At 34.0% G+C, this 18,228-nt stretch overlaps 1 protein-coding gene across 8 annotated transcripts; it reads left to right on the top strand.

Annotated features, from left to right (window-relative positions):
* The first annotated feature begins 525 nt into the window (after positions 1-525).
* On the top strand, positions 526-16,563 carry LOC104092230 (uncharacterized). Of its 8 annotated transcripts, XR_011412029.1 has the most exons (10): positions 526-1,292; positions 1,620-1,666; positions 1,779-1,821; positions 2,014-2,070; positions 2,532-2,592; positions 4,958-5,072; positions 6,778-9,753; positions 15,469-15,595; positions 15,663-16,048; positions 16,130-16,563. XR_011412029.1 is itself a non-coding variant. In XM_070188316.1 (7 exons), exons 1-5 carry the CDS (start codon positions 1,138-1,140, stop codon positions 5,009-5,011), a joined length of 360 nt encoding a protein of 119 aa, XP_070044417.1. In that variant the 5' UTR covers positions 531-1,137; the 3' UTR covers positions 5,012-5,072; positions 6,778-6,829; positions 8,498-8,797. The 8 variants fall into 8 exon arrangements, 6 of the variants coding, with proteins under 6 accessions (XP_070044419.1, XP_070044418.1, XP_070044417.1 ...); XR_011412028.1 differs by having other exon boundaries at positions 526-1,666; XM_070188316.1 differs by lacking the exons at positions 2,014-2,070; positions 15,469-15,595; positions 15,663-16,048; positions 16,130-16,563 and having other exon boundaries at positions 531-1,292; positions 6,778-6,829; positions 8,498-8,797.
* The last annotated feature ends 1,665 nt before the right edge of the window (positions 16,564-18,228 follow it).

Below are 18,228 nucleotides of genomic sequence, written 5' to 3'. Positions count from 1 at the left end.
ATTACAATTTTAAAAATCTTTTTAATTAAACTTTGTTCCCATTTAAATTATACCATATAAATTAAAACAGAGAGCATAGGTTTGGTTGGATTTTGGAAGGACAAAAAAATAATTTATGCATAAATAAGGAGTAAAGTCCAATGGTGTATCCTATTACTAGTTGAGTGGGTTGAAGACTATGAGATTTTAAGTTCAAATTCAAACAAGGTAAAAATATTAGTAAATAATTTATGTTATTTGTTCAAATCTTAATGAACAAAGTTGTCTGATAACTTTATTGATTGAAGGGAAGTAATAAATACTCGTAAAATTAGTTGAGTTGCACACAAACTAATTGAAATAATACGATTATCAAAAACAAATTAATAAAGGAGTATAGTGTTTCACTATCTTGTATTCAAAATTTACTAGTCCAACAAATTTACAATTATGTTGCACAAATCTCACTAAAAAGTCGTACTCTATTAATTTTACGAAATTTGAGATCTAACATCTCCACAATTGACATTTGTGGGTTATGTTTTTTGTCCTTTAACTAATTGGATGAGATACCATATCAAACCAAAACAAATTAGTCAACTAGCTAGTGGTGAGAAAAAGAAGTCATTTTGTACTACTACTGCCCACATGCCACAGTACCCCATTATCTCCTTCCCTTTCTTTCTTCCCCCCTTACATTATATTTTCTCTATCTGTCAAAAGTTTCGTTTCTTTAATGGGGTTTTGTGTATGTTCTGTCCACTGCATGTACCTAGAAAAAAACACATCATACTGAGAGAAAAAAAAAGTAAAAGATCTTTTTCCTTTCTACTACTACTAGTACTAGAGTTTAGGGTGTGATGTATTCCAACACAACTCAGATATACTCATAAAACCCTAATTGTATCTCCTGCTAACATAACGGGTAGCAGATAGCAGATTCAGAATTTAGACGCTTTGAGTTTTAAGCCAGTAGATGTATGTTCTAGGTTTTTTCCATAAAAGGGGTTTGTGTTTTGGTTTTAGATCTGACTTTAGCAACACAATTCAGATGTATGGTAATGTTTGTGGTTGGGAGAGAAGCAAATAAGAGAAGGGGGGACAAGGAGAATCAAGACTGACAGAAGAGAGTGAGCACACGCAGGCAATTGTATAAAGATGTATACACACTGTCATTTGCGTGTGCTCACTTCTCTTGCTGTCACCTCTCTCTATATACTTTCCCCCTTTTTTTTTGTTTTGCTTTGCTTCCACCACTCAAACCACTTACACTTGTTCAAGATAGCAGCATATATGATCTGTCTTAAACTAAGGTCTGTATACACTATTCTTTTTATGCCGAATTTTATTGTTATTGTCAGTATTTTTCGTTCTGATCTTCTCGTGTTAGCTATCTAACATCTGACTCAACAAAAAAAAACAGTAGCTATAGATGGACACGACATTCAACACTAGCACTGCCATATATGCTATGTTGTTAACTTGTTAACCAATAAAAAAACTGCACCACAATAAAAATTGACAGTCAAGATTGTTGACGTGTTTTTCTCTTGTTCTCTCTTTCATTCTTTCCTTTACATTATTTATGTACCAGTTTGTATTTATCAATTCATGTTCTCTTGGTGGGTTTTGGAGATTAGACAGAAAGAAGCTGAAGTTGAAAAAATCAGAACATTTATCAGATCAGGTAAGAGTCTGAGACTTTTGAGGTTTTGGGGTTTTATTATGTAGGTAAATCTCTGTTCCTTTTTAAAAAAAATCCCATTTTAATATTGTACTTAGCGTGTCTTTTCATGTAGTTATTACTATCTCTGAAGAAGAGGACGGATTTAGATTTGGGAGGTACGCCTGTTACTGTTTTGTCTTAACGGATAACTAATTAGTTATCCTTCTAGAGTACAATTCCGGTACATCTATATTTGCAAAAAATATATAAAATCACTGTTCTGAATCTAACAGAAAATTCTCTTCTTTCTTCCTTTTCTCATGTAAAAGTTCATTGATCTATTTCTTGATTTAACTCTTTGTTTTCAGGCTTTATTTTTTTGTATCTCGAGTGTAATCTGAGACTTAAATGAGCATAAAACTCGGGTAAAAGGAGGACCCTTTTGGAAGTATACTTTATTTGTAAAGATATTCTTGTTTCTTGTATGTGTAATTTGAGTTTGGAAGTTGATGATTCTTTAATTCATTCTTTAAGTATGGGGTAATTTGGTTAAATTTATGTGGGTTCTTGTAATATTTTATGTAGGTTTTTTGAAACTCTAATTATCTGTCTTTAGATTTAGGAAATGATATGCCTTAGTTTATTGTTTGAGGATTAGGAAGAAAATTACAGTAAAGCGTAGAACTTTAATTTGAATTCGACTTCTATATTTGATATGATTTTGCTTCCAGCATTTTCGATGAAGGTTAGAGAAATATAAATAATTAATGAGCTTTAATTTTCACAAGTTTGAATTTGATTTACTATTTTAAAGAATTCATTTGTTCTTTGTTAAGTGCAGTCCTTCGTTGTAATTACACTTAAATATTCTAACCCTTTTTGACAGCCACTATTGCCTGCCGGGGGCGACATCAAACAGCTTTACTATTTCTTCTTTTGATTTGCAGGTATTTAATTTAATCATGCTTTTCCTCTATTCCGTTGTCTTAGTAAATTTAAAATCTCTCAGAATCCATGCAAATTTAGTGAATAATAGGGTACAAATGAATGAAAATTAAAAGATCTATATAACCAATATCAATTAGTTGGGATTAATATGTTTAGTTTACAAGGTAGGGTAAGGTCTGCATACATACTTCCGTCCCCAAACCTCACGGTGTGGGATAATACTGGGTATGTTCTTGTTGTAATATGTTTGGTTTAGGTTCAATGCTTTCTTGAGTCTTTTAGTCTCGTCAGAGAAAATGTGAGAACTTCTAGAACTTTTTATTTTTATTTTTATATAGTATTGGGCTTAGATTAATTAACTTAAATGAAGTGATATGAATTCATCTAGTCTACCCCTTGTTTGGAATAAGCATTGTTGTTGTTGTCGTTGTTGTTGTGGTATATGTTTTTCATTCTTCTCTCACTCCTGCAATTGGTGAATTGTTTGATAACGGGATTGGCTTTGCACCACTTACATGTTTGTGTTCTTTCTATTTCTTGTTGAGATGTAGTATTCATAGAGCTTTTTTTGGGGTCGGTTTAGTCCTAGTTTATATTCAGTGACTGCATATGTTTGACACTATATCAGATTTTAGGATTGTAAACTTGAGCTATTACTTTCTTGAATAGATTAAGTTATATACACTTTACAGTGTAAGATTACACTACTCTTAGTGAAGTTTAGCCTATTATATCATGCTAGCAGATTACCGATTAATGTTTATCGTATAAATCTGTTTGTAATTATCTTTTAAGTGACTTAATTGTGGAAATATTTATACATGAGTGCAAAAGGGACTTAGAGGGTGTTTGGCTATGCTTATAAGCTGGTCAAACTGGCTTATAAGCACGTTTTGGTTTTTCTACGTGTTTGGTAAATATCGAAAGTGTTTATAAGCCAAGTGCTTATAAGTTAAAATCATCCATAAGCCATAAGTTGGTCACCCCAAACTTATGACTTTTCAGCTTATAATCACTTTTAGTTTGACCAAGACTTTTACTAGTTTATCCTTAATAATATTTTTTAATTTACAAATTATTTTTCCCAAAATAAATTTTTTAATTTTCTCTTCATTCCATATTCGTTGTTTATTATTTTCTCTACAAAGAAACTTTTGAATTCATAATGTTTTGTAAAAACTTTAAGAGTATTTTAGTCTTTTTAACAAAAGAACAACTTTTCAGCACTTTTCTACCAAACATATCAACTGCTTATTATCAGTTTCAGCACGTCTATCCAAACACGTAAATGCTTATTTTAAGAATCAGTTTCAGCACTTAAAAATATTTTTCAGCACTTCAAGCTTATCAGCAATTTATAATCAGCTAATCCAAACGGGCTCTATACGCTTTCTTGAATATTTTACAAGTATATAAAAGGTCCAAAAGGAGTCTGATAACTTTTGCACTTGCTCTAAGTACATGTTGTTCCATAAATTTTCAAAAATTGTATTATGAAAGTAATTCCACACTTCTCTCAAGTAATTGTTTGGCTTCATCTAGTTTGTATGTTGAACAACTATAGATACTGCATGTAGACTTCCAAAAGTATTTAGCAGATTATGAACTTGCTGAAGTGAGTAATTTATGAGTCTCCATATGTCTGAAATTTGGTATTGGGACAACATCTCTAGAAATCTGGTATATTTTATTTATTTGTTTTAGTAGTAATTGACTATTAGCTGTGACTATTGGGAGGGGTAAATGGTGTTACTGTAGCTTGTGATAGTAAAGTTGCTTATTCACACCAATCTATTGGAGAATATGTTAGATATATAGGCATTTTGTAAGGACTTGGTGCAATTTTTATAGCATCTTGGTGGAGGAAATATTGTTTGAAAACTATATTTGGCATGGTGTAATGGTACATCTATAAATTCCTAGTTGGGAAGTTCTTTACGCCTAACTCAATTTTCTTTGAGGGAGAATTAACAACTATAACTTTTTACTGAAGATGGAGAGCTAGCAATGAATTCTCTCAACAAAATTAAGGAATTAAAAACATTCGAATATGGGAAGCAGCTCCACTCCAGTAGAAGTGGGATGTTTGTTATACTCATGTGTGAGTGTTAGATGCCGTGAATTCTAATAATGTCCTTCAGTACACAATTTTTATTGTGATCTTTGCTCGTTGGACTCGGATAAGTATTCTCACTAGGTTAGTGATATAACACCCCCCCCCCCCCCTATTGTTATTGGTCAGAGACGATTTATATAGCGGACACCCCAACTTGTTTTGGACTGAGGCATAGTTGTTGTTGTAAGTAGCTTTCTCCCGGCCCTAATGTTATTGGTAACCAAGTAGCTCTTGCTTGTACATTGCAGAATATAAAGATGAACTATAGGCATGCCAAGCATTTCATATTAATGATAAGATGAAAGGCAGCCAGGGAAAAATGCGCGAGGTTATGCTGGCTTTATGGAGGAATTTTTTGATACGGTAAACCTCACCCGCTCCCCCTTAAACCCCTTACCCAGAAGCTTAACGGTGACCTTTTTCTGCTTTGTTCCCTCGTTGATACGAATACCGCTAGGCTTTCCTCCCTCCTTGGCTTGTTTTTTAGACTTGTTGTGCAAAGATTCATGATTTGATCCTCTAACACTTTAGGTAGTAGTAAAGCAATTTCAATTTAATTAGCTCTTACTTGAATTAGAATTATTATCTTCTCTTTTGACTATCCGACATTTTTTTGGAGCTTGAAATGTAAGTTTATACCATTTTACTTGATTTTAGAACTTGTCATCATGCATTGCTAAAATCTCTCCACTCTAGCTAGTCATACTTCCAACATCGTCTCTCTTGTAGTTCATTGATGTACAAGAGTACAATGCTTGATAGCATGATGATTCATTTAGGGGTCGTTTAGTTGGGAAACAAGTTATCCCAGGATTAATTATCCCGGGATTGTTATCTCACCCTCCCATAGGAAAACAAATAACACTATAATTCCGTGATAACTAACCTCGGTATTAGTTATACCGCAATTTTATCCCAACCAAACGCGGGATAAGCTCATTTCAAGTTTAATCCGAGAATTAATTATCCCTTATCCCTCGTACCAAATTAAACGAGCCCTTAGTTTCTTAATTTCACTTAGGTGAATCTGACGAGATGATAAATATCTGACCACTTGTTGTCAAGACCAGTATAACATTGATGTTACTTGCAAATTTTTGTATAAATTGTTCTGTTAATCCATCAATCAATTAAACTACACCCCTAGAATAACTAGTTGGTGGTATCTATACAAATCTTGGATATTGTTAGGTCTAATTTAACTCCCAAAGTTAGCTCATGAGGTGTGATTTACTCGATTAGATCATATAAGGAGACAACATCCACTCCGTCAACCGATGTGGGATGCTATAACATCCCCTTGCACGCTCAGACATGGATAATTAGAGCGTGGTTATATAGGGCACAAACATTAGGAAACACATCAAGGGAGGAGCCTGGTGCTAATACCATGTTAAGAAAATTGACCTTTAGTATATCTCAACCCCAAAAAGATAACTAATGAGATGAGAAGTTTCCGAAACTATATGAGGAGACAACAAGTCTTCAACCAATGTCTGATACCTTAACATATATCAATAAAATGATATTTGATTAATTAACGAAAAAATTGTCTCTTTGAGCTACTGGTGTTGGACCAAAATTGATTGATGATCGCATTTGTAGCGCAAAGAGCTATATAAACATAGATAAAAGACAGCTCGGTGCACGAAGCATCCCAAATTTCATGCAGGTTCGGGGAAGGGTCGCACCCTAAGGGGTGTGACGTAGGCATCCTACCCTAATGCAAGTATTCCACGGTTCGAACCCGTGACCTATAGGTCACGTGTAGACAACTTTAGCAATGCTTCAAGGCTCCTCTTCAAGCTAAATAAACATAATAGGAGTAAAAAGGACTAATAGAGATGGCTTTTGCATATGGCTAGTAAAGAGTTTCTCTCAATTCGGGGGGAGGGGGCCGGGAGGCGCGAGGAGGGGGAGTTACTTTTTAGCGAGATTATGGACTGAGTGGCGGGGAGAGTGTTTTTATTTACCAACTTCAAATGTTGGATTCCAAGATTGTTTTCTCCAGTTGTTTCTATTCTTTTTTTGTTCTTTTTCTAAATTATGCTACTTTTTACTGCGCTAGGATACTTCTGGCTACCTATCTCCTTGGCTGAGCTTGGATTGTTCTTGAATCTGTAAGTTTGTTTGGCATCATTTACAAAGTTGTTACAGGAGTATGTGTAATTTAACATCTATCTGAAGTTACAATTGTTATGCAAATAGCATAAAAAAAGTAAACTGCAAGATAAGCATGTAAATTTATATTTTGTCCTTCAAAATGCGTAAGTTATTTTTGGTCATCCAATTACTCTGAAACTAATTGTCCCCTTAAATCAAAATTAGATAACTGCAATGAGTCATTGGGAAAACTCACTAAACACGCCCCCCCCCCCCCCCCCCCCCAAACACACAAAAAATCAAATGGCCCAAACTCACCGTATTGCCAAAAGAAATATAGTCCTATTGCTAGTTTATGCTAAGTTGGAACTTGGAAGTTGAATCTTTTAAAATCCAGAACTGGATGTAAGTTCCTGAAACACAAAAAAGGGAAAAAAATTCATGCTACTGCTAGAGATGTTGCTAAGTGGTAAGAGAATCCCACTTCTAATGAAGCGATTCAGAGTTCGAGTCATCAAGGAGAAAAAAATCGGGAAAATCACTATTATCCCCTTGAGAGGGGGTTTGTGGGGTGGGGTTTACCAAATGAAAAGGAAAAAAATAAAGAAGAAGAAACACAACATTTGGGCATTTTGCGGTTGGGATCTACTAGATGTCGTATTGCCAAAAGATATATACGGTCAAACATCTCTATAACGTCATCCTTATATAACAATACTTCACTATAAAAGTCAAGTTTTTTCCAGAACCAAATTTCATGTTGTATTATAGTCTATGTTCTCTATAACAACAATTCGCTATAACATAAAAAAATATCCAGAACAAACGAGATTGTTATACAGAAGTTTGACTGTATAATCCTATTGTTAGTTTAATTATGTCTAGTTTGTGGGGGTGAGGTTTACAAAATGTCGTATTGCGAAAAGAATATATTCCTATGGCTAAGATGAAATTAACAATCCATCTCACTTGGATATATTCAAAGGTCTATATTTAGTTCCATACTATGTTTGACTCTTTAGCAGTTGATTCTATGTTTTCATGCCCTATGGTACTCGGACTCTTCAAAATTGTTGTTGGGTATGTGTCGGATCCTCCAAATTTAGTATATTTTTGGAGGATCCGACACGGGTGCGGCAGCACTTTTAGAGAGAACATAGTTCATGCCTACACTTGCTGGTGTAGAATGGTTTTAAACACTGTAATGCCTTCCTTTCAATTGACTTAAAGTTATGATTGCTTCGTAGAATATACAACAGCAGAAGATAATATACAGGTTAGGAAGGATATAGAGTATTCCCTTCACTTAGTGGAAAAATTTAATGATGATTGGTGTTTTGAAGGGAAAAAGAAAAAGGATCAGCAGGTTGTTAATCTTACGGGAAGTTACACGTTTGGCCGCTCGACCAAAATCATTTACATTTCCTTGTCATCATACATTTATTATACATCAATTTATACACAATATATACATTTTTTGGCTATTATTTTGCGCAGAAAGCTATTTAAGTTAGTTTCTGTTTATCTCTTATGCATTAATTTGAGAATGTATATATAGCTAGTTTCTGTTTATCTCTTCTCCTACACTCCATATATTCTCAGTGGCAATCACTTAATAAGGTTAGGATCACTGCTAGCAGTGTTTAAGCAGAAGAAATTCCCATTTTCAATGTTTCCTAATGCAGCAGATTTGTTGTAAGTTGAGGCGTTAGAGTCTTCGGTGTTTGCTCTTCAATGGTCGTTAATTTTCAATGCAGCAGATTCAAGTTGCTACTTTTCTTTTCAGGGGTCGTTTTGTGCGAAGACAAGTTATGCTGGGATTAGTTATACCAGGATAAGTTATCCTGCTATTATTTTTTATTGACTATTTGGTATGTTGTATAAGTCGTGCGATTATTAATTTTACTGCTTTATCCAGGGATAACTTATCTTGGGATTTTTATTCCACCATCTGGCAAGTATAGTTATTCTGATACTATTTTTTATTTTGGGATAACTTATACTTGGATTAGTGCCAAACAAGGAATAAGGCGGTCTAAATTTTTATCCCAAGCAAACGACCCCCCCCCCCCCCCACCAGTTTTATTAATGTCTCACTTGCTTTACTAATTTACTTCATCTTGCTGCTGTAATTTTGTTGATTCTTTTTACTGTGAAATAGAACATAACCTTTGGAGTAGAACATACTAAAGCACAAATGTAAATTTGCCGGAACATATGAGGCATAGGCGTATTTACTACGTATATCTAACTGGACAAAACTTTGACTTTGAAAATTGTTTGTAAATTTGTAGGGTAAGAGACGTATAAGCCGTTTCAATCAATTTAAACATCTTGTATTTGGTACATAACCTATCACTATTAGTAACTCGTAAATTTCCGACAAAAAAAAATTATCGAAAATTTCCGACGGAATCAGTCGGGATTTTTTTTAAAATATCAATTGTATTTTTAAAAAATATTTCTGACCATATTTCCGACCAAATTGGTTGCAATTTTTGGCGCAAAAGCCGGGAACTTATTTCTGACCGAATTTGTCTGTATTGAATTTTTAAAATTCTGACCGTTCGACTCGTTTGACTTTTATAGCGACCGATTCGGTCGGTAGTTTTTTGTTAAAAAAAGATATATTTAATGATATTTCCGATAGAGTTTGTTGGAATTTTTCTAAAACCCTACCTAGCCCCCGTTCCCCAAAAACAAAACCCATTTTTTTCTTTCTTCCTCCTCTCATCCTCCTCCTCTCGCCCTCTCGTCCTTCTTCACAATTCTCTTCCTTATAGATAGTGTATTTTCGCTATCTCTCGGTCTCTCGCTCTCGTTTCCTCCTCACTCTCCCTCCTATGTTTTCCCCTTAATTTTTTAACTTATTTTTCTATTTTTCAGAAGTGGTTCCGCGGAGACAGCGACATCTTTCTTCTCCGACATTTTTTCCGGCGAGGTAAGTACTTTATTGACATATATCTAGTTTTCATTGTTAAATTTGTAGCTATTTTAATTGTTATAGGCTTATTAGATTTTCTATATATGAACATCCTAGCTAGTTGAATTAGGTATGGTTGAAATTTTAGGGATTTTAATTTTTGTATGCTTATTTGGTTTAGGTATGGTTGAATTGGCATTGTGTAAAATTTAATTGTATATGTCTCTTTGTATGCTATAAGTTTTTAGGGTTCCCTATATGAAAAACATAACATCATTGCCTTGAATTTATCTATGACATATATCTAGTTTTCATTGTTAAATTTGTAGTAATTTATAGTTGTTGTAGGCTTATTAGATTTTCGATATATGAACATCCTAGCTAGTTGAATTAGGTATGGTTGAAATTTTAGGGATTTTAGTTTTTGTAGGCTTATTTGATTTGACAAGAGTGGGTTGCTCTAGTGGTAAGCACCCTTCGCTTCCAACCAAGAGATTGTGAGTTCGAGTCACCCCAAGAGCAAGGTGGGAGGTTCTTGGAGGGAGGGAGCCGAGGGTCTATCGGAAACAGTCTCTCTACCCCATGGTAGGGGTAAGGTCTGCGTATACACTACCCTTCCCAGACCCCACTAGTGAGATTATACTGGGTTGTTGTTGTTGTTGTTGTAGGCTTATTTGATTTAGGTATGGTTGAATTGGCATTATGTAAAATTTAATTGTATATTTCTCTTTGTATGCTATAAGTTTTTAGGGTTCTCTATATGAAAGCATAACACCATTGCCTTGAATTTATCTATGGAATGATATATTAGCTTTTAGTTTATTGATTTTATTGTATTAACTAGTTATAGTTTAAAGCTTTGGTGTAAAGCTTGTTGTACTAGGTTCATTGTTGCTTGTTAGTTTTACTATTAGAATGATATTAAATTTAAATTTTTTCAATTTCAACATTAAAATTAATTTGTAAATTTGAGAAATCATTAGTTAATTTAGATTATATGAATATTTAAGAAGATATTCAAATTTAATTATTATAGTTAAAGACTTATATAATTTAGAATAGGGAGTAATGTGAGATTTTGAGTGTTAAAATTATTAATTTAAAATTAAAATATATCAAATAAAGTGCTTTGACACAATGATACGTATATATCTAAAAGGAGATTTTGAAAGAGTATAACTTTGTAATCAGTTTAAATAAATCAAATTGTTTTAAATATCTCATTTCTAATTGTGCGGGATTGAGGGATGAATTTATTGAAAGGATTACTGAGTTTATTGCTAAAGCTCAAACACTTGATGATTTTCTTATTGGAGGAAGGATTAGGTGCCCTTGTGTGAAATGCAAGTGTGTTAAGTTATTGAAAACAGACGAAATTAAAGTTCATCTCTACAAGAAAGGATTTGTAGAAAATTATTATATATGGAGTGTTCACGGGGAAAATCATACTAGTTTAGATGATGTTAACTTTCAGAATTTCTTTTGGTGGTGAGGGTAGCCCCATAGCGGAGTGTAATGTTGAAAATTCTCGATACACTGAAATGATGAGGAATGCTTTTGGGATGTTTCCTGGGTTCAATCCGAACCAAATGATGAGGCTAAGCGCTTCTATGAATAGTTAGAGGAAGCTAGTCGTCCATTGTATGAAGGCTCGATGCATTCCAAGTTGTCTGTTGCGGTTAGATTGCTAAATATTAAATCGGATAGTTCTATTTCCCAAGCGGTCATGAATTCTATTATTGGGCTTATGAATGAACTTAATTTGAGCAACGTTGACTTACAAATAGATTTCTACACTGCTAAAAAATTGGTTTCTAAGTTGGGCTTTTCATTAGAGAAAATTGATTGTTGTGAGAAAGGTTGCATGTTATTCTATAAAGATGACGCATCTCTAGAGAACTGTAAATTTTGTAATCAGCGTCGTTTTAAGGAAGTCACAAATGCCAATATAAAAAAGAAGGTTCCAATTAAAACGATGCATTACTTACCTCTTATACCTAGGTTAGAGAAGTTGTATGCATCAATGAGCTCTGCTCCTCATATGAGATAACACTATTAACATGAAGGCCACCCGGTATTCTATGCCATTTGTTAGATGGAGAAGCGTGGAAGCATTTTGATAGGGTGTTCCCCGAGTTTTCTAGTGAACCAAGAAACATTAGGTTGACATTATGTGCAGATGGATTCACTCCATTTGTTGTCTCTGCTGCACCATATTCATGTTGACCAGTGTTTGTTACCCAGTATAATCTTCCACCCGAGTTGTGTATGCCAAGTCCATATATGTTCCTAACTTGTATTGTTCCAAGTCCACGCAATCCGAAAAGTTTGTTTGATGTATACTTGCAGCCTTTGATTGATGAGATACAATGATTGTGGCATCAAGGTGTGAAAACATATGATATATCAACAAAACAAAATATCAGATTGCATGCTGCTTTGATGTGGACTATAAATAATTCCTGCTTATGGAATATTGTCTAGGTAGTCGACTGCTGGAAAATTAGCTTGCCCTTGTTGTATGGAAGACATAAAAGCATTTACTTTGAAACATGGAGGTAAAAATACATGGTTCGACTGCCACCGTAGATTCTTGCCAATAAATCATGAATTTAGGCGAAATACAAGTGCATTTATAAAGAACCGAACTGATTTTGAGGAGCCACCGACCTTCTTGTATTCAGAAGAATTTTGGAACAGAGTAAGGAATCTGCCTAAAGTAACAGAGTCTCCACCATCTAAGATACCAGGTTATGGTGTCACAGATAACTGAACTAAACAGAGCATATTTTGGGAGTTACCTTATTGGAAGCATCATCTTCTTTGGCATAATTTGGACCTCATGCATATCGAGAAGAATTTTTTTGACAACTTATTTAACACTGTTATGGATGTTACTAACAAGACCAAAGATAACTTTAAGGCCATGATGAACTTAAATGAATATTGTAGGCAAAGTGAGTTATATATGACATACTTTAACAATAAGATTCAAAAGCCCAAAGCCAGTTACACGTTCATTTTGGATGTGAGAAGAGAGATTTGTAGTTGGGTTAACAATTTGAGGATGCCTGATGGGTACGAATCAAATTTATCCAGGTGTGTTGACATGAAAGAAGGGAAGTTGGCGTTAATGAAAAGCCATGATTGTCATATTTTCATTGAAGCATTGATTCTTATTACATTCAATGCATTGCTTGATCGAATATGAAAACCGATTACAAAGATAAGTTGCTTTTTCAAGGATTTGTGTTCTAGCACATTGAGGGCGGAGAACCTAATTTATATGGAGAGTAACATTATTTTAACTTTAAACAAGCTGGCAAAAATATTTCCTCTTGATTTTTTTTATGTAATGAAACATCTTCCAATTCACCATGCACAAGAGGCACGACTTGGAGGGCCAGTTCAATGTAGATGGATGTATCCCTTAGAGAGGTAATGCCATTTAATCATTTACCTTTTGTATTTGCTTTCAAGATTGTTTCGTCTAAAAATCTCACTATGCAGGACTATTGGCAAATGTAAACTGGCCGTAAAAAATAGATCAAGAATTGAGGGTTCGATATGTGAGGCATATGTGGCTAAAGAAACATCTTATTTCTGCTCATATTATTTTGAACATGATGTGCCATGTTTGAGAAATAGACTGAATCGGTATGATGATGAAGGCGAAATCGATCCTTTGGTACCACCCTTTTCTATTTTTAATCAATCAGGCAAATGAGGTCCAAAAAATAGTCCAAAGCGAAGGTTGTTTGAGATGGAGCTAAAGTCAGCTACAACACATGTATTGTTGAATTGCCCTAAGGTCCAACTTTATCATAGGTAAGTATATATATGTATATATTACAGACTTTTATATTAGATCTACCACTGATTTAACTAATAAAAGTAATAATGCAGTTACTTTGTGGGTACATATAGGCAAGATATTGTTTATCCCAAGTTTTTACAGGTTTACAGAATTTGTAATTATTACTTACGATTATTTGACATGATTTTTATTATATGCAAATTAGTTATATGTATTTTAAAATTCTAAATTATATTTAATTCTATATATAGGTTCATGATCCAACTAATTGCATTAATGACCTATTTTTACGTGATATATCTTGGGGACTTGACCCTAGAGTCAGAATGATATCTAAATACTTGGTCAATGGGTACAAGTTTCATACAGAAGAATGGTCTAAGGGAAAGAAAACCAACAATAGTGGAGTGTGGGTGAAAGGTGATGGAGATGTTGATTATTATGATATGCTTCAAGATATTTTGGAATTGGAGTATACTGTAAGTTGGTTGAAGAAAAAGTTGGTACTCTTTCAATGTAAGTGGTATGATCCAACACCGAATAGAGGTCCAAAGGTGCATGTTCAGTACAAAATAGTTGAAATTAAACACATGGAGCAACATACACTTTATGATCTCTTTATCATTGCACAGAAGGTGAAACAAGTGTATTATGCTCCTTATCCTTTGAGCAAGAATAGTTTGCATGGCGGGTAGTTTTGAAAATAAATCCCGTGGGTAGAGTGGAAGTCGAAGATGCATTAGATGTGACGTACCAGAATGACATTTCAAGTGTTGAATCAATATTAGATGATGAATTAGCAGATGAATTGCAGCATAATAAAGGGATATATGAAGAATTTGATCCTTCTGTCCTTGGACCAAATGATGACGAAGATAGAGGTGTTGAATATGAAACAAGTGACGAGGAAGAATTACTAGATGACAATGAAACATGCGATGATGAAGACTTAGATGATTACTATATAGATAGCGATGGGGACTGACTTGTTATTCTTTTTTATGTTGTTCTTCCTTCAATCATTTAGTATATTCGAAGAATTGTTGTATGTTTTTTATGACATGTTGAGGTTTTTATGTTATTCCTTTAATTATCTATTATGTTTCAAAATTATTTTATATTTTTATGACTTGTTAGGTGATTTATTTATTTATTTAGTCGTTTAATTTGTAGAATAATTATTTTATATTTACTATCACTTGTTGTATTTTTGTTTTGTATTTTATTATGATTATATTAAAGATATGGCATCTAAGGGGTAGGAAAAGATGAAATCTAAGAAGAAAAAATAATCTGTTCCAACTACCTCAAGTATGCCAATATGACTCCTCCTCTTCCTCGCCATTCTCTTCTTCGTCCTCCTCAGTCGACTTCATTGCCATCTACCATGTTCACTATCCCCCTCCATCTAATAATTTAGTTCAGTATTATCTATGCCTGCCAAAGGAAGGCAAAGTAATACTGTTTTTAACTTTATACCCACACCTTCTATACCATCTTCTTCATCGGGCTTTTATGGTAGTCAGCATGGTGGCTCACCAGCTGCTGCACCCCCGAGCTTTCATGGTAGTCAGCATGATGGTTTGTCTTTTGTTGCTCCATCATCTTCCACTCCATCATCATCATCCACTCCTAGCATATCTAGGTTTGATATTGGAGGCTCTCGCCCAATTACATCTAGTGCTATTTCTACACCTTCTAGTAGACGCAGGCAGAATCTTGAAAGGGATGTACAATATGATAGTTATAATCGATTGATAATCGTCCCCTATGAGGATGGGTAAGAAGGTTCTTATACCATTTTTAAAGTTTTGAATGTACTTTTAGATATGTTAACATTAAGGAATATTTATTTATAATTAAAACTTTTGAAACTTTAAGATGTTTATTAATTATATATGTTAACTTTAATGCAGGTTTTCGCTATCCTTTTAGTCTACACATTTGGTTGTGGATTCTATGAAGCTATTTTATCATGAGTCGCAGAATTCTTGGAGACAGATACCGTACAACATCAGAGAGAAAATGTGGATTCAATTTAGGGTAAAAATTGATTACATTTATTTAATAATTATCGTCTTCATCTAATGTTACTTCTTTTATATTGCAGACAAAGTGTATATGGCATCCTCAGCATCAAAATGAAATAAATGATATTTTCGAGAAGAAGGCTGCTAAGCAGATTAAAGATACTCCGTTCGCTGCTCGACATGCTGTTAAAATGCCGGAGTGGTTGAGAGAAGTTGTTTGGAAGAAACTTCTTGCGAAATGGAATACCGATGAATGGAAGAAAAAGTGTGAACAAGCAAAGGCAAACCGTACCTCCGAGGAAAAGGAAAGAGGGCGAGACATGATTCACCCATATTTTTTGTTATGAAGGAAAAGGAAAGAGGGCGAGATATGAGTCACACTGAGATCTTCGAGGGGACGCATAAGAAAAAGAAGAAGGACAGTACAAGAGAACACTGAGTGGAGACGCATGCGTCAGACACATATGTAAAATCCTAACGTCATAATTATTTACTGTTTATTAATATTAGTTTGTTTATATAATAATTATGTTTTCATTTAAGGAAGATTATCATAAAAAGGTGGAAGAATGACAACAAACTTAGCCTCCTTCAACTCAACCAACCCCCGATGATATGACTTCATTGTGGACAGAGGCAGCGAGTGGAGTAAACAAAGGCAGAATCTACAGACTTGGAGTACGCCGACCTACATGTCATCCAAACCCATTCTTAGCCAATTCTTCTTTTTCGCAAAATCAAGAACAAATGGAAGATATGAGAAAAGAAATTCGTGATTTGAAGCAACGATTGGACTCACAAATCGGAACATATATTAAGATGCAGAAATTTATGAGAAAACATGGGCATGATCTATCTGATGATGAGGATGAACAAACTGATTCTGATCTGTAGTAGTTTAGGTGTATGGTTTTGGTAGATTGGTAAACTTGATTGTGAGAGACAAGTTTATGTTTTGTTTTTAAACTTGAATATGGGCTACTATTAGGATGTTTTTATGCCCAAAATCATTATGTTTAATGGATTTGTTGGTTTAGATTGTGTTAATGGTTGAATTTGTTGGTTTAGATGTTATATTTATTGATTGGTTGTTGGCGTTTGTATTGTAATTGTTTGGCAAATGGTGTAGCTCAAAATTGAGCAGAATTCTGCCCGATTTTACAGAAAATTCCGACTGATTTACGACGGAAACAATCGGACAATTGCCAAGTTTTTTCAAAAAATATTCATATTTCCGACCGATTCGGTCGGAAATGATAAAAAAATTAATTATTTTTAACAGTTTTCGATGGATTCAGTTGGAAAAAATTAATTAATTTGGCCGGTAAATATTTATTTTTATTATTTAATTTTAAATAAATATTTATTTTAATTTAAATTATTACGACTGATTCGGTCGGTAAAATGCCGACCACTTTGGTCGGATATTTGAACATAATTTGGTCGTCTGACCTTTTGAACGTTCCGAGTATTTTGGTCGGAAATCACCGACAGATTCGGTCGAAAATTATTTTCCGACCAACTATTTTCTGACTAACCAATTTTGGTCGGAAAGTAGTCGGAAATTCATGATTTTCGACCTTTTGGCGGTCAGAATTCTGACGTTTTCTTGTTGTGTATGTTAATATGATAGTTTATTATTGTAGGGTGTGCGACTGTGGGTGGTATTATGGTAAAATGACAGTCCGGTGCACAAGGTATCTCGCATTCACGCAAGGGCCCGGGGAAGGGCCGTACCTCAAGGAATGTGATGTAGATAATCTATCCTCCAAGTATTAGTGTCTGCTTCCACAACTTGAATAGAGCTTTACCATTCCATATAATTGACTATTGTTGTTACACAAAAAAACGTTACATTGAACTATTCTACTTAATAAGCAATAGTATGTTCCTACTAACATATGTGTAGTAATACATTTTTTGTAATAACCTTTTCCAAATTTTCTTGTTGCTATCTCTGTAATACTGAAATAAAGATGGTTAAATTGGGATGAAAAGAGTTTATAATATGATACTAACTGTTTAAAGGAAATATGGTTAGTAAGTTTTGTGACAGGGTGAGTATTTTATAATCTTGCTTCTTTTATTCGTTCGGGGTAGAGAATCGACAAATTGAATGACATTTATCAGGCGAGGCTTGTACTTACCTCATATTTTGGACACTCTTTTAAAGAATGCCGAAGAATTGGGCCTTAAACTTAATGGGTATCTACTTGGACATTTTTGGACCTTTTTACTGCAAGTTGGGCCTTTTTACTTTAATTGCATATCGTTTGTGGGCTGTGATGTACATTTTCTAAAAATAATTTGATGATTTGACCTAAATAGCCAACCGACTAAATAAAATACTATAATTATCAGACGTGTGTGTATATATATATATATATATATATATATACACACACCAACTTGAAAAAGTAATAGTGAATCCGGCATATTATTTGTGTAGTAAACTTTTTTTATTTTCTTCTAAGTTCTTATTTTTATTAAAACTATCGGATTAAATTTAGGTCTTTTAACATATTTATCCGATCGGTCAAAAATAATTATAGTCATATATTTGGCTAGTGACTATAATTATTTTTGACCGATCGGATAATCATACCTAGTCTATAATTAAATAGAACAGTCCAACTTGTTGAGGTC

Source organism: Nicotiana tomentosiformis, chromosome 11 (assembly GCF_000390325.3).
Source record: "Nicotiana tomentosiformis chromosome 11, ASM39032v3, whole genome shotgun sequence".
NCBI lineage: Eukaryota > Viridiplantae > Streptophyta > Magnoliopsida > Solanales > Solanaceae > Nicotiana > Nicotiana tomentosiformis.
This window is presented reverse-complemented; position numbering and strand designations above follow the sequence as displayed.